This window comes from Pipistrellus kuhlii, unplaced genomic scaffold, assembly GCF_014108245.1.
Source record: "Pipistrellus kuhlii isolate mPipKuh1 unplaced genomic scaffold, mPipKuh1.p scaffold_m20_p_16, whole genome shotgun sequence".
Lineage (NCBI taxonomy): Eukaryota > Metazoa > Chordata > Mammalia > Chiroptera > Vespertilionidae > Pipistrellus > Pipistrellus kuhlii.
In genome coordinates this window covers 16,881,809-16,906,596 of record NW_023425471.1, presented here as the reverse complement: position 1 = coordinate 16,906,596, position 24,788 = coordinate 16,881,809, and the positions used below count along the sequence as shown (strand labels likewise).

The window sequence follows — 24,788 nt, the reverse complement described above, 5'->3', positions numbered from 1 at the left end:
ATTTGTTACAGCTTGGAGTTGGGTAGATGCTACTGGCATGTAGCTGGTGGAGGTCAGGGAAGCTTCTAAATATCCTGCAATGCACAGAACCGCCTCCACAACAAAGAACTATCTAGTCTAAAATGACAGTAGTGCCAAGATTGAGAAACTGTGTTAAATCACTGAGAAACAGAAAAACATGACCTTTTACTCAATCTTAATTTTACAAGAGTATTTTAATACTAGAGGCCCAGCTCACAGAATTGTGTGTGGGTAGGGTCCCTAGGCTTAACCTGTGATCAGGGCCATCTTTACACCACTCTACAGTCCCCTAGTCCAGCCCCGGCCGCCGCCCACCCTGGTTCCCCGCGGTTCCCTCTTCACCATCCATTGATCAGAGCTTGTGAGCCAGGGAGAGGAACCAAGAGGTCTGCCTTCCACTTGCTTGCCAGTCCCCAGTTCTGCATCACCACCACCCTCTCCGGTTCCCCATTATTCCCCATTTGCCATGATCAGAGCCTGTGGACTGTGGGGAGGGACCAAGAAGTCTGCTTTCTGCCCAGTCCCCAGTCTACCCTGCTGCCACCCACCCTGGTTCCCCTTTGGTGGTTCTCCATTGGCCATTCAGCGATCTCAGCCTGCGGGCCTGTGAGGGCCTGAGAGGTAGTCATTGCACCTCATAGCAACTGGTCAATCAGTCGTTCTGGTTGTTATGCCATTATGTTCGCCGGTCTTTTGTTATATATATGATAAAATTCAGTTTAATTTAAAGGTAAATATTCCTTTGAGCTATTAGTTATATTTTATTACAGATTATTAGTCATATTATATAGCTTTTTCCATATGTACTTAACTGCAGACAATATAAATTTTTGTTCCATTGATCTGTACGTCGTTTCATGTCACTAATAGGCTGTTTTGGTTATTATGGCCTTGTAGTATAGTTTGAGATCAGTTAGCCTGATTCCTCCAACTTTGTTCTTCCTTATCAATATTGCTGTGGCTATTTGGGATCTTTTGTAGTACATATAAGTTTTTGCAATATTTGTTCTAATTCTGTAAAATAGGCAATTGATATCTTGATAAGAATTGCATTGAGCCGGGACCGGTTTGGCTCAATGGATAGAGCGTTGGCTTGGGGACTGAAAGGTCCCAGGTTTGATTTCGGTCAAGGGCATGTACCTTGTTTGTGGGCATAACCCCAGTAGGGGGTGTGCAAGAGGCGGCTGATCGATGACTCTCTCTCATCGATGTGTCTAACTATCTCTCTCCCTTCCTCTCTGTACAAAAAAAAGAAAAAAAAAGAATTGCATTGAATCTGTAGATTACTTTGGGTAGTAAGGACATTTCAATGATATTAATTCTGCCTATCTATGAATACAATATGTGCTTCCACTTATTTGTACCTTCTTGAGTTTCTTTCTTTGGTTGTCTTATAATTTCCCCAATAAATTTCTTTTACCTCTTTGGTTAAATTAATTCTTAGGTATTTTATTTTTTACATAATTGTAAATGGGATTGTGTTCTTAGTTTCTATTTCTGATAGTTCCATTACTGATATAAAATTGCAACCGATTTCTGGATATTCATATGGTATCCTGCTACTTTACTAAATTCACTTAACAGTCATATTAGTTTTTTGGAGGAATTTTTAGGGTTTTCCATATACAGTATAGTATCATGTCATCTGCAAATAATGACTATTTTTTTTCTTCTCTCCAATTTGAATGCCTTTTATTTCTTATTGCCTGATATGGTTGTGGCTAGAACTTCCAGTATTATCGCTATATGTAAAAGCCTAATATGTTAAGTGTCCGACCAAGTGGCCAACTGACCAGTCGCTATGAAATGCACTAACCACCAGGAGGGAAATGCTCCATCTGGTAGGTTAGCTTGCTGGTGGGGTCCAGCCTATCAGGACTTGGTGAGAGGGTGCCAGACTATGCCCTGGAGCCCTTCTGCGGTTCCTCCCCAGACACTGGCCCTGATCACAGGCCAGGAGGAGGGACCCCACCAGTGCATGAATAATAACGCCTCTAGTGTTGAATGATAATGGTGAAATGGAAATCCTTGTTCCTGATCTAAAGAGTAAAGTTTTTAGTTTTAGCCTATTGAATACAATATTGGCTGTAGGTTTATCATATACGGCCTTTAATATATTTAAGTCTGTTCCTTTTATTTCCACTCAGATGATAGTTTTTTTTAAATCATAAATGGGTGTTAGATTTTATAAAATGCTTTTTCTGCATCTGTTGATTTGATCATGTGATTTTTATTCTTCATGTTTTTATTAATTTGGGGATATTGTACCAACCTCATATCCTTGGAATAAATTCCACTGGATCATGATCATGATGTAAGATCTTTTTAATATATTGCTGGATAAGATTTGCTAATATTTTGCTGAAACTGGTTTGGCTCAGTGGATAGAGCGTTGGCCTGCAGACTAAAAGGTCCCGGGTTCTATTTTGGTCAAGGGCATGTACCTTGGTTGTGGACATATCCCCAGTAGGGGATGTGCAAGAGGCAGCTGATTGATGATTCTCACTCATCAATGTTTCTAACTCTCTATCCCTCTCTCTTCCTCTCTGTAAAAAAAATCAATAAAATATATTTAAAAAAAAGATTTGCTAATATTTTGTTGAGGATTTTAGCGTTTTGTTCATTGGGGATATTGACCTATAACTTTCTTTCTTTGTAATATATTTATGTGGCTTTGGAATTAGAATAGTGCTTGCCTCATAAAGTGAGCTTGGGAGTCTTCCCTTCTCTTGCATTTTTGAAACAATATTTAATATACTATTGTCATGCAGTAGGAAGAAAATAATCTAGCTGTTTATATATTTTTCTTTGCAAATAGAAGATAAAAACGGAATTCTTGCGACACATAACCTTGACATCCATCATGCTATACTGAATTGCTACATTATCCTGTGTTAGAAAACCAAAATTCTTTTTAAAAAAACAACCATAATGTGTAAAGTCCATGATTTTCACACATTTTAAAGCAATAAATATTAAATTTGTTTCCTTTTATATCTAATTTAAGTAGAAATGCATGTTATTCCCTACTTCATTCATACCATAAGAACCTGTGACCATTTTTTGCAAGACATAATATATCTCAACCTTGTACATATATTACTGTTACTTCAGATTTCAAAGGATACATTTCATGGATATTGTTATGATTCCTAATTATATATTTCCTATGTATGTTTTACTTCTAATATGTTGAGAGGTAATTTTTGAATTATTTCCACAGCTTTTAGTCAATGATATTCAGACAATTCAGCCCAGTCTAACCAGTGTCAATGAAGGTGGGCAAAAAATAAAGAATGAAGCGGAGCCAGAATTTGCTTCTAGACTTGACACAGAACTCAGAGATCTTAACACTCAGTGGGATCACATTTGCCAACAGGTATGTACATTTTTTTTATTGTGTATTACCCTTATTTAACTAAGATTTCTTAATGTCTCCTTTTATTGCTGCCCTTTGTAAAAGTGTAGATTCTATATTAATGCTTTAAACTGTAGGGGTGTCGAACTCAATCAGAGAAGGGGCCAAAATCTAAAATCCAGCCTAAATCGCGGGCCGAATGGTTTACTGAACAGTCATAAACTGTCATTGTGATGGAAACGCAGCGGAGTGCAGTGATGACAGCACGGTGCGGGCCACATTGCAAAGCCTGGCGGGACGGATTTGGCCCGCGGGCCTTGTGTTTGACACATGTGCTTTAAAGCATGGTTAATTCAAACTAGCCTTTATCTAGCATATAAAATATTTTCATATTAGATATTTTAAATACTATGTATTAACCTTATGGTGAATAATGACCTTCTTGAATATAACTGTCACATTAGGTATTATTTTGATTGAATATTTTCTCCAGTACATGATTTTGTAATAGTAATTGGATTAAAAAAAAAAAAAGACACTTCACACTTGTATGCTGGGTACAAAAATAAAACAAATGAATAATAATTGTTTCTTGTGATTGTTAAGGTTGACAAGTTTGACTTCTTTTATTTCAGCAAATTATTTAAGATTGGGAAATAGTTAAGAAAAGCTCAGTGGAAAAAAATACAAAATAACTCTCCACTCACATTTAAGTTCCTCATATTTATACAGCAGAGTATTTAATAGATGTTTTAAATTAAATTATAGAAAACTAAATATCATATACACAAGTCATTTATATCCAATAATTCCTGTTCAGAAATATAACATTTTGCCTAAGGCAGTTATTACTTTTCAACACATCAAGCTTTTTTTTTTTTTTTTGAAATTAATCGAAGGTTTCGTTTTATGTGTTTTAGAGTCAGCATTTTATTATTCTTAAGTAACTTGTTAGAGTTGAAATCATGCCAAAAGGCAAAAATTAAATCTGAGAAAGAAGAGAATTTAGAAAAGTAAAAGGCAAGGCAAGTCACCCAGCTAATACCATCACTGACAAATGCTTAACAGTTCTATTAACTGAGAGATGAGATAGCCCTGGGTCAGTGAGCTTGCAGTCTTTTTCTGGAGTAAGACAGTTCGAGAAGGTATGTTGAGAAAAAAATATAACCTTGATAATAAATGATGTCTTTATTGTTTTCCTGGAAGGTTAGTATGAAATGTATTTGTTTGTTGAATGTTTTAATGGATTAGTACGAAGAACAACCAATTTATTTAGATCAAGAGAGAAAAGAAGAGCAAAAATATATGAAATCAAATGTTAGAGAATTGTACTTTTTAAAGGATCTCTATATTATTAATGTGTCCTTGATTAAGAACTCATGTCTGCAATAAAATATACCAAGAATATGTTGTTCAAGGCAAGTATTGTAAACATATCAGCCTGCTGCATAAGAAAAACTTCATAGAACCCAGCCATGCTCTCCTAGAATAAAGTAGGTTTCTAGATGTGAGTATGAGAAACAGTTAATAAAGCTATTGCAATAATAATAACCATCATATTTTTTCCATATGGACAACTGTAAACCTACTTTTGCTCACCTTGTATTTTATGTCTCTCCGATTCTCCCTGTACTATACTACCCATGTTCTACTTTATTGCCAAGTGACCTAGGTGTGGAAAGAAAGGGATCATGCAGTTCAGAAGAGAAGGAAGACAATGCTATAAAGGGAGGAAAGCCAAGCCTGGGTGTTGGGGACCAATTTAGGGGCCCAGAAAGGGGAATGGAAACAAAATGTAAATGTATATAGAAATGGCTAACTACAACGTGAGGGTATGGTGTCTTTCATGGGTTAATGGTAACTCATTTGTTTATAGATGCTAGAGTTTGAAAAAAAACACACAAAAAACAAATACAAATAATTAAAGACACATTTTTCCCAAGTGTGACATCCTTAAACACACTTTGAGATCCCATGATCTGATTTTGTAGGTGTAAAATAGTTGAGATCATTTTAAATTCTAATATATATATATATATATATATATATATATATATATATATATATATTATAGCCATTTTTAGCTTAAGGATAATTACTATTAAAATAACCTACAAATTAATGAACTAGACTCGAAAGAAGGGAGGGGAGAAGGAATATAAATATATTATTTAGAGAAACATTTTTACTTTTTATTCATCATTAGAATATTTATTTATTGAAACATATGATTAAACATTTTGCATCAGCTATTAGTAGGGGATAAAAGAAACAGTATCTATCTTCATGGAGTATATAGTTCAGTAGAGAGGATAGAAAGTAAATGAATCAGCACAATATCACATAATTTTATTGTTGATCAATGCTCTGAAGTAAGTAATCAGAATGAGAATAATAGAAGCAGGGAACATACCTTTTATTAAGTAGCCAGTAAAGTTCCTGAAAAGATGGAAATAAAGCTGGTACCTAGTTAGTGAGAACAGCCTGATACTTTGATGTGTGAACTAGGGAAATTCTAGAGAGAGGATGAATGAAAGGGGTTAAACTCCTGAGACATAAGGGGGATGAGCAAATTTGAGGAACTCGAGGACAACCACTGGAAGAGGAGTAGTGTGATCCAGGAGAAAATAAGTGGGAAATAAGAATAATGAATTATCTTATAAGGGACAGTGAGGATTTAGTATGTTTGTTAGGTACATTGGGAAACTATTAGATTTTAGGCATATATATGGTACCAACTCAAGCGATTGTTTAAAAAGTTGCTGTTACATGAAGAATAGACTGAAAGGGGCACAAGTGGAAGAATGTAGGAATTACAATTTTCTAAGTAGGAAATAACATTGGCAAGGAATAAGAGCATTAGGCCAACTCTTTTACAGCCCCCTTACATTCTACATCAGCAATATAATTCTTCCCTCTACCGGACCATTTCCATGACAAGAGACATATGCTGTAATATCTCCTATCATTAAAAATGATCCTCCCGCCGAAGCCGGTTTGGCTCAGTGGTAGAGCATAGGTCTGAGGACAGAAAGGTCCCAGGTTCGATTCCGGTCAAGGGCATGTACCTTGGTTGTGGGCATATCTCCAGTAGGGGGTGTGCAAGAGGCAGCTGGTCGATGTTTCTTTCTCTTTGACATTTCTAGCTCTCTATCTCTCTCCCTTTCTGTCTGTTAAAAATCAATAAAATATATATTTTTAAAAAATGATCCTCCCTTTGCCTCATGTTTCCTGCATACATCTCTCTCTATTTCTTTCCCTTTACAGAACCATTTTCTCTCCATTTCACTCCCCCCCATTCTCTGTTGTATGCTCCATAATCAAGCTTTTTTTAAAATTATGTTTTTATTGATTTTTTTACAGAGAGGAAGGAAGAGAGATAGAGTTAGAAACATCAATGAGAGAGAAACATTGATTAGAGAAACCTACTGGGGATGTGTCTGCAACCAAGGTACATGCCCTTGACCAGAATCAAACCTGGGACCTTTTAGTCTGCAGGCTGGTGCTCTATCCACTGAGCAAAACCAATTTAGACCATAATCAAGCTTTTATCCTTACAATTCCACTCAAACCACTTTTGTCAGGGTCACCAATGAATTGGCATCACTAAATCCAGTGTTTAGTCTTTATTCAATTGACGTAAATATCATCTCACTCTTAGTCTGCCTTCAATTTCTGTGACCCCTCTCAAAAACCCTTAGGTAGTTCCTCTGCTTTGACCCTTAAACTTTGAAGTATTTCAGAGTTCAGTCTTTGGCCTTTTTTTCTTCCTTGTCATTACTCCTTCACTAGATAAACTGATCAGCCTCAAGGCTTCAAATGTTATCTGAAAGTTATTTCTACAGTTTTTGTTACAATCTGGCAATTTCCCTAAGTTTCAGATCTGAATAACCATCTGCCAACTCAACACCTCCATATGGATGAAAAATAGACATATGAAATCTAACACCCATCTCCTAATTTCTGATACACTGCCCAACCTGCTGTCATAAGAATCTCTCTAGTGCAAGAAATAAAAACTATATCCTTCCATTTATCCAAGTCATAAACGTTGAGTTCTCCCTATCTCCTTGTACTTTTGTGGGAGCTGTGGAATACAGTTCCATATGCCAAGGGACGCTGGAGGACTGTCACTTACCTATTAACCAAGTAATATTCATATAAATTTCAGTCCCAGGTGTAGATCCTATAGTGGCCTGTGAACTACCTTCACACTCTTTCAAACATGCTTCAAGAACCCCTGGAGAACACTGTCTTAGACAATCACCCATGAATGAGAGAGGCTTTGGGGAAGTCCAGAAGTCTAGTAGAGAAGATCCAGTATATTGTTAAAACAACAAAAATCAGGACTGGATGAATTAGAGAGAGTAAGAGGAATGAAAGCTGTCACTACCTGTCCTGGTGCTTTGCAGGATCAAGAGAAGGCATACAAGTTTAAGAATTCTTCCACAAGAGGGATAAGAAATGTGGAACAGTCATATCTGTAGAAGGTCTTAGAAAGTTTCAGAAACCCATACAGAGATGAAAGTATTTCTTTCTTAAAGGCAGTTATTAAAGACTGGAAGAAGTGACTGCCAGTTCAAATGGGATGACAATAATTCAAGCCTTGGATAAATGGTAAATTAAGGAATCATGACTATATGAAAGAATCATAAGTTTCCAGTACCTGACCTCAAAAACATGGAGATCTGTGATTTACCTGATAAAGACTTCAACATTGTTGCTATAAGGAAGCTCAGTGAGCTACACAAAAACAAGGACTATTCAATAAAAGTAGGAAAAGAATATATGAACAAAATGAGAAGTATAACAAAGTAATAGACTTCATATAAACAAAAATAACTAAATCTGAAGAATGCAACAAATGAAAAACATAATAAAAAGAATAAGATTCTGTTTGTAGCTGATATGACCTTATAGTATATAGAAAATCCCAAAGAGTGCCAAAGAACTGTTAAAATCAATCAACACATTCAGTAAAGTTTCAGGATAAAAAAATCTATGTACAGACCATACGGAAATAAGTTGTGATTTTATACACTAACAATAAAATATCTGAAAAAGAAATAAAACTAACATATTTATAATAGTATCAAAAACAATGAAGGAGGAATAAGTTTAACCAAGGAAGTGAAAGATGTGTTCACTGAAAACTAAAAGACTTATGAAAGGAATTAAAGAGACACATAAATGGAAAATATCCTGTGCTCATGGGTTAGAAAATTTTGACATTATTAAAATGTTCATATCCCCAAAGTCATCTTTAGATTCAATGCTGTCCTTTATCAACATTCTGATTGCATGTTTCATAGAAATAGGAAAAAAAACAACCCTAAAGTTTGCATGGATGACCAAAAGGCCTCAAATAACCAAATAAATCCTGAGAAAGAAGAACAAAGTGAGAGGTATTATACTTCTTATTTCAAAATATATTATAAAACTATTGTAATAAAAATCAGTAGGGATACTGGCCTAAAAAATACTCACATAGACCAATAGAACAGAATAGTGAGCCCAGAAATAAATGCACACATATATAGTCAATTTATATTTGACAAGAGAGCCAAGAAATACTCAATGGGAAAATGATAGTTTCTTCAATAAATTATACAGGAAAAATTGGATAATTACATGCAGAATAATGAAATTGGACCCTTATCTTATACTATTCAAAAATTAACTCAAAAAGGATTAGAGACTTAAACATAAGACCAGAAACCATAAAATTCCTAGAAGAAAACCTAGAAAAAAAACCTTTGACATTGGTCTTGGAAACAGTTTGTTTATATATATATGACATCAAAACACAAGCAGAAAAAGGAAAATAAATAAATACATAAAATACATCCAAAAAGCTTCTGCACATCAGAAGATAACAATTGACAAAATTAAAGACATCATACAGAATAGAAGAAATTCTTTGAAAGCCATATTTATTGCATTATAATTATCAATAGCCAATATATATAAACAATCTAAGTGTCCAGTAGATAAATGGATAAAGATGAGGAAACACACACACACACACACACACACACACACACACACGCATGCACACACACACAGGGAGTATTATTCAGCCATGAGAAAGGAGATCCTACATTTTACAACAACCTGGATGGACTTTGAAGGTGTTATGCTAAGTTAAATAAGTCAGACAGATAAAAACTCATACTGTATAATCTAACTTATATGGGGAATTTGAAAAAGCCAAACTCAGAAAAAGAACAGTGTTTGTTGGGGCTTGAGAGGTGGGGGAAATGGAAAGATGTTAATCAAATGGTACAAACTTTCAGGTATACAATGAATAAAGTCTCAATATCTCATTTTCAGCTTGACTATAGTTGACAATATTATTTACAGAGTAGGGCAAATGTAGGTTTATAGTTGCATGTGCAACACAGCTTATTCTTGTATTATTTATTAGTTATTGTCAATAACTGTAAACCTACATTTGCTCCAGCTTATAATTGACAATTGCTAATATACAATATTAAGTAGATCTTAAATATTCTGACCACAAGATAGGAAAATGGTAATTATTTGAGGGTGATAGAGGGATTAACTAATCCTATTGTGGTAATCATTTCACAATGTACATGTGTGAATTATCACTTTGTCCACTTTAATTGCACAATATTATGTTTCAGTAAAGCGGTAGTTGTCGGGGCAGGAGTGGAGTGCAGAAGAGGCAGTGTATAATGTTAGATTTACAAATCCTAGAAAGGAAACATGAGAACTTTCTATTTTCTCCAAAAGATTGAGGCAATGTAATTTGCTGAAACTGTGGGGTAAATTGGGAAACTTAAGGCTAGAATTTTGGCATCACTGATGTGAAAATTTGAGCGGGAAATTGTCATCTTAACTCAAGCCTTTTCACAGCAATCCTTCTCAAATATGAAACCACAAAATATGCATCTTTCTCTCTGATCAGTTGTAGAGCTGGTGAACATTAAATGTTCAAAACAAAACAAAACACCAAAACTGGAAAACATCGGGTCCAACTGATAGGTTAGTTACAAAGCCAAAATAAAGAGAAATGAAACAATGTGTCCAGATTCACTTAGCTTGCTAATGATTGAATCCAGGTATCCTGATTACAAACGTGATGCCCTTTCCAAAACACTTGTGCTGTCACTCATAATAATTTCCTTCCTTTCTTTCCTTAAAAAACAATAATTCCTGAACTTTTCTTCTGGTTTAGTTTTATAGCATGCAGTATATATTATTTTCTTTTCTATTCAAGTCCTTGGCAAAGTTCCATTAGTCCCTCTGGTATTATTGTTGCTTTGCCAACTACCCCAAAAGATTATAGCAGAAATTTAACAGCATGTTTACTTGGGCTTCTTATAAGGTTAATGACTATTCAAAATAATTTATACCTTAATTAGTATAATTTTAGGCATAATATTTTCTAGCTGTGTCAGAGTGAAACAGATTTACATTTCAATAGACAAGGTACTATATTTACATAGGAAGCTAAATTAAAATAGTTATGATTTACCTAATATAGGCTTCAGATGGTTATAAAGTCTAGGGGAATTAATATGATGATGATTCTGCACATATTTAATATCTGGTAAAATACCATTATACTATACTAAAACTGTGAGTTACATGTTAAGACTTTACAATTCTGTACCCTACCCAGTTTGGCTCAGTGAATAGAGTGTTAAAAGACTGAAAGGTTCAATCCCCAGTGAGGGGTGTGGTGTGCAGGAGGCAGCCAGAAATTATTCTCTTTCATCATTGATGTTTCTATCTCTCTTTCCCTCTCTCTTTCTCTCTTAAATCAATAAAAAATATATTTTAAAAAAGACTTTACAATTCTGTTACTTAGAACTCTAATCTCAGAAAGAACAATAATATTATTTGAAGAGAATTACTTTTTTAAGGTAAAAGAGAAGCACTATCTATAACCATTCTAATACTAAATTGAGGTTTTCACTTGTTACAGCATATGTTGTAACAAGCCATTAACAGGCATGATTTTCTTTAGATGTTTTAAGTCTTGCTGGTTAATAAGTAATAAATTATATTGTTAAATGTTAGTATTTCAGAAACATATAAAGCTTTACAAAGTATAAGTCTATTACCACAATACTATTTTACAATCTGTTTTTTAAACTTAAAATTACATACTGAACAACTTTCACTTCAGTTCAGATGTATTGGTGTTATATGGCATTCCATTGTGTGTGTGTGTGTGTGTGTGTGTGTGTGTCATAATTTATTGAACTAATCCTCATGAAAGCACATTTAGGTTTCTTTACAATATGTTGCTGTTGTCAAAACTGACTTTAACAGTGTATATGCAACTTTATACACTTTGTTTTATATGAGTAGTTCTTTAAAGTGGAAGAGTGGACTCAGGTATACGAAAGTTAACAATTTTAATGTATTTGCCCATTTACTGTTTAAAAGGTTGTATTGTGTTGGATATTTCCATCAACAGGTTTGAAAACCTTTGCTTCCCCATACCCTTGGCTAAACTGGACATTTTTGTTAATGTGAAAATGCATTAATTCTTTTTTATTTGCAATGTTACTGAGCATCCTTTCACATATATGGCCACATTTTACTTTTATTTCATTAAATCACATGTCAATGTCCTTTATCAATTTTCTGTTTTTTTTTTCTGATTTGTGAGAGGTATAGGAATGTTAAATTTCCATAATTGAAACTGTAAATCAGTATCAGAGAAAACAAAGAATTATTACTTCTATGTATGCCAGCAAAGTTGCATTTCCAATGGAAACACTATGAAAAAAATATGTTTTTCTGTAATCCCTGTTTGTAGAGAAGCATTGCCTCACACAACAGCTAAATTATAGTCTTAGGGGAATCTGTTTATTTTATTAAGTATGTCAAGTAATTGGCTGTATCTTGTTTTTAAGACTTGTGTGAAATTAAGTGTATCCAATTACGATGATTTATTTTTCCATTCATGCAAGCTTCTTACTTTTTCATATTTTCTGTCTAAACATTTTATTATTTACAGACTGCTCAATAATAATATCATGCTAATGTTTTATGACTTTTAATATTCATGCTTTATTTGTTGGTTTGTTTTCTGGAAGGTCTACACGAGAAAGGAAGCCTTAAAAGAAGGCTTGGATAAAACTGTAAGCCTTCAGAAAGATCTGTCAGAAATGCATGAATGGATGACGCAAGCTGAAGAAGAATACCTAGAGAGAGATTTTGAATATAAAACCCCTGATGAATTACAGAAAGCAGTTGAGGAGATGAAGGTAAAATAAACCAAATGAAAGATATAACATTGCTTGAAATTATGATTCGTCTCAATGTCCTCTTTTCTTTGTTTGATAGTAAGAGGTTGATTTTTAATTAATTTTGCTTTAAGGTTGATCTAGAGTATGTAGAATTTTAAAACTTTTCATTAATTTTAATAAATTGTGATTAAAATTTAAATATTGAATATTACAATTAGAACATTTCCCCTTGAAATTATATAGTATTAAGAGATGGAATCAGCTAATCACACTAGCTGTTTCTAGTTGATGCAAATTCAAATTGAGAATATATCAAAGTATAATGGGATGACAGTTGAAAATGTAGTCAGTAGGCTGTGTTAATTTGGTGATTTAAATGGATTTCTTAGAACTTGAATGTACTAAATATTTTAGTTGATGACATTTTTAAAAAAATATTTTTATTGATTTTGTACAGAGAGGAAGGGGAGAGATAGAGAGTTAGAAACATCGATGAGAGAGAGTCATTGATCAGCTGCCTCTTGCACACCCCCTACTGGGGATATGCCCGCAACCAAGGTACATGCCCTTGACCTGAATCGAACCCAGGACCCTTCAGTCCCCAAGCCTACACTCTATCCATTGAGCCAAACCGATCTTGGTTAGTTGATGACCTTTAATATGGATAGAAAGGACTGAGCTTACATACACTTCTCTTGAAACAGTATAACAAAATAATAACATTGATTTAGGACCAAGGAAACTGATATGTAGCAGATAATTGAATCTGCACAATGGCATTTCAGTATGGCCGTGGGCAACACAACAGTCAGTATAATCCTCTAGTTTATCATGTTTAAATTATCTTATTTCCTAACTTGAAAGTATTAACTGAGTATTGAAACTTACATGTAAGTAAATTGCCTAGCTCAAAGTGGGAACTAAACGATTTGTGACTATAATGAAAGTTATCTTTATGTACTAGCAGTAACACACAATCTGACCACCTTAGCCTATATGAAATATTGATAGATATTTGTTTGCCTTGAGGCCTCATGACAGAGCTAAATTATTTTGTAATCAGATGCTTGGGTTTAAATGTGTTTTGGCTCCTTGTCAACTGTGTAACCATGGGTGAGTTACAAAAATCCAGTTTGTGAACTGGGTGTCAAAATAAGTATGTGTGGTTTTTTTTTCCCCCCAAAATTGTTAGAAGGGTGAAACATGAAAGTCCTAATTCAGTGCCTGGTACAAAATAAATGGCAGAACTAGATAAGTATTAGTATTACCATTACTAATATAATTGATGCTGTATAGTAAGAAATTAATTACATGTACTTTACTATATAATTTATATGATGACCCAATGCATACTTTTATAATTAATAGCAGAAAGCACTCATGTGAAATCTCAGATGAGTAAATATAAAATATATCCTGGCTTTAGTCATATGCAGAAAGTAAAATTAAGACATAAGTAAAACTATATTTGGATAAACAGTGATAGTTTCTAGAGTACAAAAAACTATAAAATCATTCCACTCGTTCCAATTGAATAATACCATGAGTTATTCATTTATTCAAGAACAAATATTTATTGTATACTGTGGGAACCATGCCAGAGACCCTGGAGAGTTAAGGCCTTGTTGTTAGTATTCCAGAATGGCCAAGGCCACTCTGAACATGGGAATCTTAATCATAATGTTCAAGGCTAAGATGCCATACACAGTTGCAAGGCCACAATGATCTCTTATAGTGCACTGCACACTTCTGTAGCCAAAATGTTTAATGTCACTGTTGGCAACTGTCCTTCTTTGTCTAAGTGGTATAATACATGTTATTGACCAGGGAATATGCTGGGGAGAAGAGAGACTATATGAGGCTACAGACAGCTCACAAGGGAGGAAAGAGGGGAGAGGCCAGAGAGCCGGAGAAGCTGCTAAGGCAGAGAGCTCAGATATACCACTACAATGTGAAGTGGTAAGTCTAGAGGCAGCATGTGGCTGCTCAGATAATAGTGGTAGGCTCAGAGGCTAATGCTGATGCTTTGTGGGAAAGATGTATCCATTCATCAGCCGGTATGCAGCTACCTGTATAGGATTGTTGTGAAGAGCTGTTTTGTCTAATGACTTATGGCCATTGGCTCCTGCAATAAAGACTCATTCTTATACCCACATAACTTCTCATGGCTTCTCGGTCTAAGACCCGGCGTCCAAGAAGGTCCAGTCCTTGGCAGAGGGGCTCAGCCATGACAATTAGTGCAGTAGGTAGGGTTTGAGAAAGAACTTACCCTGTGCTTGGTGTGGTCATTAGCAGAATTCAGAAGAATATATGGACTCAGAGCAACTCAGAGAAGTATTCTAGCTGTTTCTGACACATGCTTACTATGTGCCAAATACCCTTCTAGATACTGAATATAGTGGTGAGCTACCTGGAAAATTGGAATTAACATTCCAGGGTGGGAGCAGGCAATGAATGGAGAAATAAACAAACCTAATTGAGATCATGAAAATTTGCCTCAGAAATGAATAAGAGTTGTGAAATAAAGAATAGTTAAACTTCAGGTGGGGCTTGGGAGGGGGGGGATGCTATTTTAGAAAGTGTTGACTAATAGAGCATTTATGAGGAAGTATATTTAATCTAAGATATGAATCCTAAGAAAAAGCCAACCTTAAAATAATTTTATGGAAGGGTATTCCCATAAGAGAGAAGAGCTCCTGTAAAGACCCTGAGGCTAATTGGGAACAGAAAGAGGCCTACCTCTCTGAAGAGAGTAAACTCAGATAATTGACCAGGAGTGTTTTTGAGGGGATAGGCAGATATCTGTTAACATAGGAGTTTTATAGGATACTGAGTTGTTTTCATTCTAAGTGAAATTGGAAAGCATAGGAAGATTTCAACTAAGAGAATTACACTTATTTATTTATTTAAAATTTTATTTTTTTAGAGAGAGGGAGGGAGGGAAAGAGAGAGAAACATCAATTTTTGTTGTTGCACTTATTTATGTATTCATTGATTGATGCTTATATGTTGTCCCCTGACTGGGAATTGAATCCACAGTATTGGTGTATGGGGACAGTGCTTAAAACAACTGAACTACCCAACCAGGGCTTAATTATTTTAAAGTTTACTGTGGGGGAAGTCACTATCTGAAAAATTATAGTTTTATAGGATATAAGAGCTAGAAGGTACATTGGTAGCAAAATAGTTTGAACTTCTCTCCACTGATCAGAAAATTGAAATCACCAGATAGGCTGAATAATTTAATCATAGTCACAGGTTTTATCTATGGTAGAACCAAAAGGATTTAATATATTCTGTCTCAACACAGTCAGTCCATTCAGCCCAGTACAGCCCAGCCCAGTCAAAGCTGTTCTGTTCTCTATTCTATTCTATTCTATTCTATTCTATTCTATTCTATTCTATTCTATTCTATTCTCCCATCCCATCCCATCCCATCCCATCCCATCCCATCCCATCCCATCCCATCCCATCCCATTCTTTTTTACCCTCCCATTCCCTGTCATACCTCACCTCTTTCAATCCCACCTTACCCTCTCTTCTCCTCTCCTCCCTTCCTCTTTCCTCCCCTCACATAGGCTAGCCTAACCAATGAATCGTGTACCACCCCTGTTGCCTTTCCCCTCACATCTCAATACCATCCAGGCTATTCTCACCATCTCTTCTAATACTCTATAGCTATTCCCTCAGATTCCTAAGTAGATAATTAACAGTCAGCTTGTACTCAGCTGCTCTATTTCTCCTGCTTCCTTCCTTTGGCTCTGTCCCTCTTCTGGCTCTTTTCCCTCTCTCGTTGCACAGTCGGCCTATCTGGCTAACAACCCAGTCAGATGATTTTTTTCTTTCCCAGCGATTTTTGTAAACAGTCTTAGAAATGAGTGGCCCAACCAATTAGTCTACATAAGTTGGCAGGTTTAAGTAACTACTCTAGCTACAAAATGGATGCATTTTGTGAAATATTGACAAACAGAAAAGCTCAGCCAGCCTCTGGCAATAGGAGCAAAGGCAATTGGCAAGAAGATCCCATTTCTTGTGTTTTGTGTCTGCCAGTCAAGGTAACTTCTTTTTGGTCTGTTTCACTATCTAGAGGGTATTGATATCAATTTGTCCAGGCTTCCACCCATGCTCAGATTTAGAGAAAAGTTAACTTTATTGTCAAAAGAGACTGACCTACTTTAACATATCTCCCTGATTTAATCAGAGAAAAAAAGTAGACACCTCCTTCTGTTTCTTTACTTTGCTCTCATGTGTTCTACTTGAAAAAGATAATGCTGTTTCAATCACTTCTTTTTCCCCTGTAAACAAAACTTTTCAATTAAACATAAAAGAGCCTATGGGAATGTTTTAGATGAAACATCTCACTTCAAAATTATTTTGGAAGTCTGCAATGACTAGATGCTGAAACTTTATATTTAAACCCTTTAAAAAAATTCTGGAATTTCAGTTTTAACTGCTTTCTTATTTAAAAACAACAATACAATATAGTAACTGTAGCCCTGGTACTTACCGTCACTTACATAAGTGCATTTGCTATTCTCATTTATGGGTAACAGGTAAGAATATTGGTTCTCACAAGTGAGTGAGCATCAGAATCAAGTGGAGGACTTGTTAAAACACAGACCTCTGGCTCCCACCCTAAGATATATGATTCAGTGAGATTGTGATAGGGCCTGAGATTTTTAATGTCTAAAATCTTTCCAGGTGATGCTAAGGAATGTTTTCCAAAGAGGTTCCAAAGAACCATACTTTGAGAACCACTTATTTGACATACCAGCATTGAAAGTTGCTTGAACATATGATGGTCAGGTTCATGTATATAAAGGGAGCAAAAGCCACAATTATAATGAGGAATATGTCTAAGCTATACAGTCATGTAGTTGTCTACCTGTCTCTGTAGTGGAGAAAATTCCTTATCATCTCATTTTCTTTTGTATTATAATTTTTAAAAATTATAGTTTACAGTAAATGTTATTTTATTGGTTTCAGGATATACCTTTGTTTTATCATTTCTTAACTTTTCCCAACTTCTAAGCCTATTTTAAAAACAATTTATAAAAAACTAAAAAGCAAGGAATTATCATTCTGCATTTTTGACAGTTGTATAGGTTGTTTGTAATTTGTATAAAATGTAATTTTATTTATTGGATCCACTGAACCATGCTCTTTCTTTATTGCATGGAGTATTTGAGATGGGCTTAATAGAAACTATGAGGAAGAAAAGAAAAACTCCAAGAATGATTTACTTAAACTCTCTAAATCTTTGTTTTCTGTTGCATAATGTGTAAATAAGTAAACACATCTCACAAGCTTTTATTAAAGACCCAATAAGATAGCACATACAACCTGTCCAATGTAACACACAGCAGAACATACTAAGTGATTAATGGTTGTGAAATTTATTTTTAATGCTCAGATTACTATAGCCAAATATGGCTTGTGTAGAAACATCCCAAGCTCAATGATGGGAAAAAAAACCTCACACAGATTTAGTCAGAATTTTGAATTAAACATTTAAATCAATTAAATTAAAATCCATTAAGACAATCATTTTATAGTCAAAACAACTTTCATTTGCCATTATTGTATTCTTTTTGTAGTATTATGGGATGAAATCCAAAGGCATGCACTGATTGTGTTAAAATACATAGATACATTTTATAGGTCACCTTGTCCAGACCTTGTCCAATTCCTGCCCACATCACCTTACTCTCAACTACTGCACTGTGTCTAAATCCAGCTTCCACATGCTACTTTTCCCACCTGTGTGCCTAGCTTCATGTATTTGGAGATTAACATCCCCCCAGCAGCCTTCAACCAATAATGATATATAAATACCCCAGTGTCCTCATCCCAGATAACCTTGAGTCATGCATTTCCCAGAGTTTCCCACCAGCTTTGAACTCTAGTTGCCAACAGTAATTGCTGGTTTTAGTAAGTATACCCTATAATTTCCATCCACTTTCCTGCCTCCATTTCCCATTCCCCTACCGTATTTCCTATACACCACACATGGAACTACTTATGCCTGAAAGCTCATCTCAAGGTTGGTCTTTGGAGTAACCCAAACGAAAGATCCATTGTGTGTGTGCATGTGTGTTTATATTTGTATTTCTAACATATACACATTGGAAATTGAGTGTAAACACCACCTCTTCAGCCAAAGATCAACAGTGATACCTCCGTAGTTGAACAAGTTGGGTTTATTACTTTTGGTAATGAGGGAGAATGCATGCCACTGGGAACCTGTTTATACAACATGGGGTTGTGTGAGTAAGAGAATATCAGAAATAACCTTTGTAGGATTTGAGTTTGCATTAGATGATTTGAGGGAGAGTTAAAAGGCTTTTTAAAATATTTTGTTGATTTTTTACAGAGAGAAAGAGAGAGGGATAAAGAGTTAGAAACATCGATGAGAGAGAATCATTGATCAGCTGCCTCCTGCACACCCCCCATCAGGAATGTGCCCACAACCAAAGTATATACCCTTGACCGGAATCGAACCCGGGACCTTTCAGTCTGCAGGCTGACGCTCTATCCACTGAGCCAAACTGATTTCGGCTAAAAGGCTTTGTTTTGGATTGCATGTTGTCAGTAAGTGGGAGTAACTCTATCATTAGGTATTTTTGTAATTTTGTTCCTAGAAGTAGGGAAGACTAGAGTAGGGTGGAAAGTATAATTGATAAAGATGCGGAGGTAACTTATACTAAACAGAATAGATATGTGTTTGGTATTTTGTTGTTTGGACAATTTTTATCTTCTTATCTATATTCAAATATGATTATGTAGGGATGTGTTGTCATGATGTGTGATGCTAACAAAGTAGCCTTGTCTGATGTTGATATTCTGTCAAATATCATAGTATCTTCAACAGGAGATGATCAAGGCATAGTTGTGAGTCCCAGGCCAGCCCTTTCATGTTAGTGGCTGCTATTTCCCTTCTCTTTTCTTTTTGTGTTTTCAGTTACTTAACAGAACTTTCTGTTATCAACATATGGCCTTATATGTAGAATTAAGACTTTTCTTTATTAATTATATTTTCATTTAAATAATATTCATACTGATTTCAGTATTACTCATCCATCTGAATAACTTATATTATTTTAATTCTATACCATGAGATATTTTTGAAATTGGTATTGAAATATTTGTTTCATGTAGATAAAGATAGAGAAATACAGATATCTACAAATATGTACCCACATACAGATTACTTTTCAAGATCTATTATATTCTGTTTATGATTTTTTCTTTCAAGTTCCCAATTTTAACTAAACCTAAATGTATGAAAATGATTGGAATCAATATTAGGTTTCTTTTTATTTATCTCACTCTAGTAGAGGTATTCTGAGGAAGGAAGTATATGATAGATAGGAATACATTTTGGAAGTAAAACCCCATCTTGTTATTAACAGAGCATTCTTTATTGGTTTTTTTTTCAGAGAGCTAAAGAAGAGGCCCAGCAAAAGGAAGCCAAAGTGAAACTCCTTACAGAGTCCGTGAATAGTGTCATAGCTCAAGCTCCACCTGTAGCACAAGAGGCCTTAAAAAAGGAACTTGACACTCTCACCACCAACTACCAGTGGCTCTGTACCAGGCTGAATGGGAAGTGCAAGACTTTGGAAGTCAGTTTTTTTTTCTTGATTTTTATCATTTATGTGTCAATTTATGGTCATATGCGAAGCATTGTGATTAAACACATGGACTTTGGTATAAGAATACTTAGGGTCGAATTCTTCACTTAGGCACTTATAATTTGGGACTTTGGCCAGTTGCTTAACTTATGTGTAAAATGAACATAAAAATAGTACCTATTTCATATGGTATTGAACAAATTAAATGAGGTATTCTGTTTAAAGTACTTAGCCTAGTGCTCAGTAAATTTGAGTAGCTATCATCCTAAGTGTTCTTATTCTTACCATTATTATCATTATCCTTTCTAACCTCTCTGTGCACTGCAGAAACCTCTTTGTTTCTGCCACCTGAGACATTTTCATATTTGTTTCATAGATGAGCTATGTAATTAAAATGCTTTCCTTTATATTTCATTCCGCATATCTATAAGAGTGATGCAGGGGCAGAGTATTCCCACATCAGCATCATTTACCATTTGGAAGGAAAGTTTCCTTTTTTGTTTGTACTCTCTTCAAAGTCAATTTCATTTCTGTGATTTCAAAGTAATTTTAAGTTCCAAACAGTTAAACTTAACTGTTATTCTAAGTGGCTTTTAGCTCCATTTCTGGCTGCAGGAGTGTGTTTTATTTTGCCAAGGTGACCTGTAAAGTTGGTACATTCAGCTTCTCCAGCTGTGTGTGTCCTTCAAATGCATTGGGGACACAAGAGGCCATCTATCCTGATGGTTAAATCAGCAAGGTAGTCCATTAGCTCAATCTGCATCAAAGTTAAAAAGACACATTACCAATCACATCTTCAAAACTCTAAAGTACCCTCGGGTGTTTAAGGAGATATTTATATTTTCCTGTTGAGATCGTTGCCCAGAAGGAAGACAGCCTGTAGTACAGCAGGAGCTGGAAATGACCCAGATTTAAGATTTCTATAATCTTTTAAAGCAAAATACTTAATTTCACTTTATGTGATAAACTATATGCAAAATATCAATTAAGTATTGGAGGGTTAGACTAATTATTTTCATCACTTAGAGAGGAACTGTCTTCTATCATTTGCAAGGGCTATGAGCAAAGGTAAAAATATAGGGGAACTGATAGAATTTAATTTCTCCTTAAATAAAAAAATTGTTCCTAGATTTCATTTTTGGTAGAAGTTGGGGAAAAGGTGCTGTAGCAGGTTGTAGGAATTGTGCTATTGTATTTTATAGTTTTGTTTTTCAATATTTATAATCTCAAAGCTAATGAAAAAATGACTATATTCTTATCCTCCATTGTATCTTCCTGCTTTTATCAGTACGGACATAATCATTATCCAGAAATTGGCCTTTATTATCCCTTTGCTTAAAATGCAAATAAAAATCTAATATAATGTTGATGAATTATTTATTTATTTAAAAAAGTAAATCACTGAACCTTGAATTTATTCATAAAATAAAATATTTCCTTAATGATTTGTTATTATGGATATATTAAGTGACCAAAATGACTAGTTTCATTTTCAGCTATCTACAGTAATGCTACATTTTTAGAAGTTTTTTTTTTTTTTTTAATGGAAATGCTGAAGTCTCATAAGTACTTTTTTATTAAAATAGTTCATCTGGGATATTTCTTTTTTAGGAAGTTTGGGCATGTTGGCATGAGTTACTGTCTTACTTGGAGAAGGCAAACAAGTGGCTGAATGAAGTAGAATTGAAACTTAAAGCCACTGAAACTATTCCTGGTGGAAGTGAGGAAATCGCCAAGGTGTTAGAAGTAAGTTGTGAATTAATCTAAATTATGACACTTTACATGCAATTTTGAAAGTTATCAAGTACCGAATAAAACATAAATTCAAAATAGCACAGAGGGTCTAGTTGCCATTCCTCCTCCCGCACTGGCGTTTAGAAGAAGCCTTAGTCTTCTCTAAGAACCTTTCAGTCTCAAGGTTTGAAAAAGAATTTAAATAACCTCTTATAGAGGACATTAACCTTTTTCCATATCAGTAAGTTCTATGTTGACACTTTTCTTTTCCGCTTAAATCTGCTACAGACTTACAAAGACAGTTTGAATGCATACTTTTGCTCCTTTGGAGTAGGGCTAAAGAGGATAATAATGTAAACTATTATTTCCTAGTTTAAGGGCTACATTTATTGAATTGGGAAATTAAACAAATATTAAAAATCATAGATTGATACCATATGGAATGTTTTGATTTACTAAGTGGACACGTTTTGATATTAGAAATATGTATTTAGCATGTTCATATGTCTTAGTACATTCCAAATTTTAGTATATTTTAAAGCTTTATTTTGAAGTCCTTTAAAAAATAAAATGAAGGAGTTTACATGTGTCAATTTGGGTTTGTGTGAACTTATGGTATTTAATCATTTATGTTGTATACATTTTATTGTACTTTTGTTTACTCCTTTATATAAAATGAATATGTAGGTTAGCATATGTATTGTATGTAGAGCCATCCTCTATATGAATATTCTAAAATAAGGTACATACATTAATTAAGATGTGAAGAATATGCAAAATGTTTCTTAAGACAGAACAGAATTGGGATCTTAGAATGTCCCAGAAGAAACCTAAATATTATTGTATTAAACTTTCTTATTTTCAAAAAAGAATTGTAAAACCTGAACAGGTATCAAAGAACAGTGGGAGAGGTCCCATATGGACTGTAATTTTGGTCCTGTTCAATTTAGAGATGTTCAATGACCAAACACTGCACGTGTAAAAGGATGGAGGCCAGGACAAAGAATGTAAAATGCAGTTAGTTATCCTACTCAATGATCAGATTGAAGGACCTCATTCTTACTTTTATTGCCTCCCAGTCCAACAATGGCTACTTTTCCTCTAAGTCCTAGGTGTGTAAAATTGTGTAAAGGGCAGAAGGATTTCTTCTAAAAAGACTGTGCCTTTTTATTTTAATTTGGGGAAGAGAACCTCTTAAAGTTCTTTTTTTCATATTATATCATAATCATGTCACCTGGCCTTTAATAGCTTAAAGAGAAATTGAGTATTTTACCTTTCTAGATTTTAGAGTGCTGGTCATCAAATAAGAAGGTGACTGTGAATCATTTTAGGTACCTCAATCCAGAATCTTGCCATAAGCCCATGAAGACTTACATACCGCAACATCATACAGGTGGCAGCAAAAGTAGATTTACCTTACTGTGTACACCAACAATAGTTTATATTCTTGTATTATTGGTTGTAAATTGTATTATTTTTATATGAACATCTATAACATCAAACCTATTTTGCCCCACCCTGTACTTTTTTTTTTTAACAATAATAATGATCTTTCATGTTTTATGATCCCGTTTTAATATTGGTTTAAATTGCTTATAATTTAATTTAAGTAAATCAGAAGACATGATGCATTTTTGTTAATTCAACATATTTAGAAAATAAAGAAAAATTGTAATTTTTGCAAATGTGTTTCAGTCACTTGAAAATTTGATGCAACATTCAGAGGATAACCCGAATCAGATTCGCATATTGGCACAGACCCTGACAGATGGTGGAGTCATGGATGAACTGATCAATGAGGAGCTTGAGACATTTAATTCTCGTTGGAGAGAACTACATGAAGAGGTATGATGATAAGAGTGAAAAAAATATCTTTAAACTAATTTGCATAAACATCTAGCAAATACATTTAGGGTTCTCAGATAAAATGAGGAATATTTATTTTTTAAACATTTATATTGATTTCAGTGAGGAAGGGAGGGGGGAGAGAGATAGAAACATCAATGATGAGAGAGAATCGTTGATCAGCTGCTTCCTGCAGACCCCACACTGGAAATGGAGCCTGCAACCCAGGCATGCACTCTGACCAGAATGGAACCCAGGACCCTTCAGGCTGTAGGCCAAAGCTCTATCGATTGAGCCAGACTGGCTAGGGCGAAATGAGGAATATTTAAATATTATCCCAGCTTCCATGTTTTAGAAACTGTCACTTGCTATACATGGCTGAAATATTTATGTGTGCATTATATCATTTTATCTAAAAATGTTTTAGAGTATGGGTTTGTACATGAAACTAAATATAGTGTATTTTAAAAACAAAATTATATAATACACATATAGGTGCTTCAGGTTGGAATTTAGCAGTATTTAGCTGGATGGGCAACAATTGGCCACCAGAGCTTAGAAAAACTCAGAGGTTCTGGGGTTAGGCACATGTGTCAAACACAAGGCCCGCGGGCCAAATCCGTCCCGCCAGGCCTTGCAATGTGGCCCGCACCGCGCTGTCATCACTGCACTCCGCTGCGTTTCCATCACAATGACAGTTTATGACTGTTCAGTAAACCATTCGGCCCGCGATTTATGCTGGATTTTAGATTTTGGCCCCTTCTCTGATTGAGTTTGACACCCCTAGGTTAGGGGGTTGTGTGGCAGAGCACCCACTGGGTCTAGTACTTATGGAGCATCCAGGTGGGACTATTCCATAATCCAGTAAGAGAGAGATATCCAGCCCTAAAGTCAAAGAGAATGATTTGGACTAGTTATTCACATAGTGGATTTATCAGGTTACATGCTAGTCACAACTGTAGAGTT

General features: G+C 34.9%; 1 protein-coding gene across 4 annotated transcripts in view; it reads left to right on the top strand.

Annotated features, from left to right (window-relative positions):
- DMD (dystrophin) overlaps positions 1-24,788 on the top strand; it is a 1,962,662-nt gene that overhangs the window by 567,257 nt on the left and 1,370,617 nt on the right. For all 4 annotated transcript variants that reach the window (XM_045582357.1, XM_045582356.1, XM_045582355.1 and 1 more), the window contains 5 exons: positions 3,245-3,400; positions 12,460-12,630; positions 20,052-20,234; positions 21,855-21,989; positions 23,673-23,822. In XM_045582357.1, the coding sequence (XP_045438313.1) occupies positions 3,245-3,400; positions 12,460-12,630; positions 20,052-20,234; positions 21,855-21,989; positions 23,673-23,822 (795 nt within the window). The remainder of the gene's footprint in view (positions 1-3,244; positions 3,401-12,459; positions 12,631-20,051; positions 20,235-21,854; positions 21,990-23,672; positions 23,823-24,788) is intronic.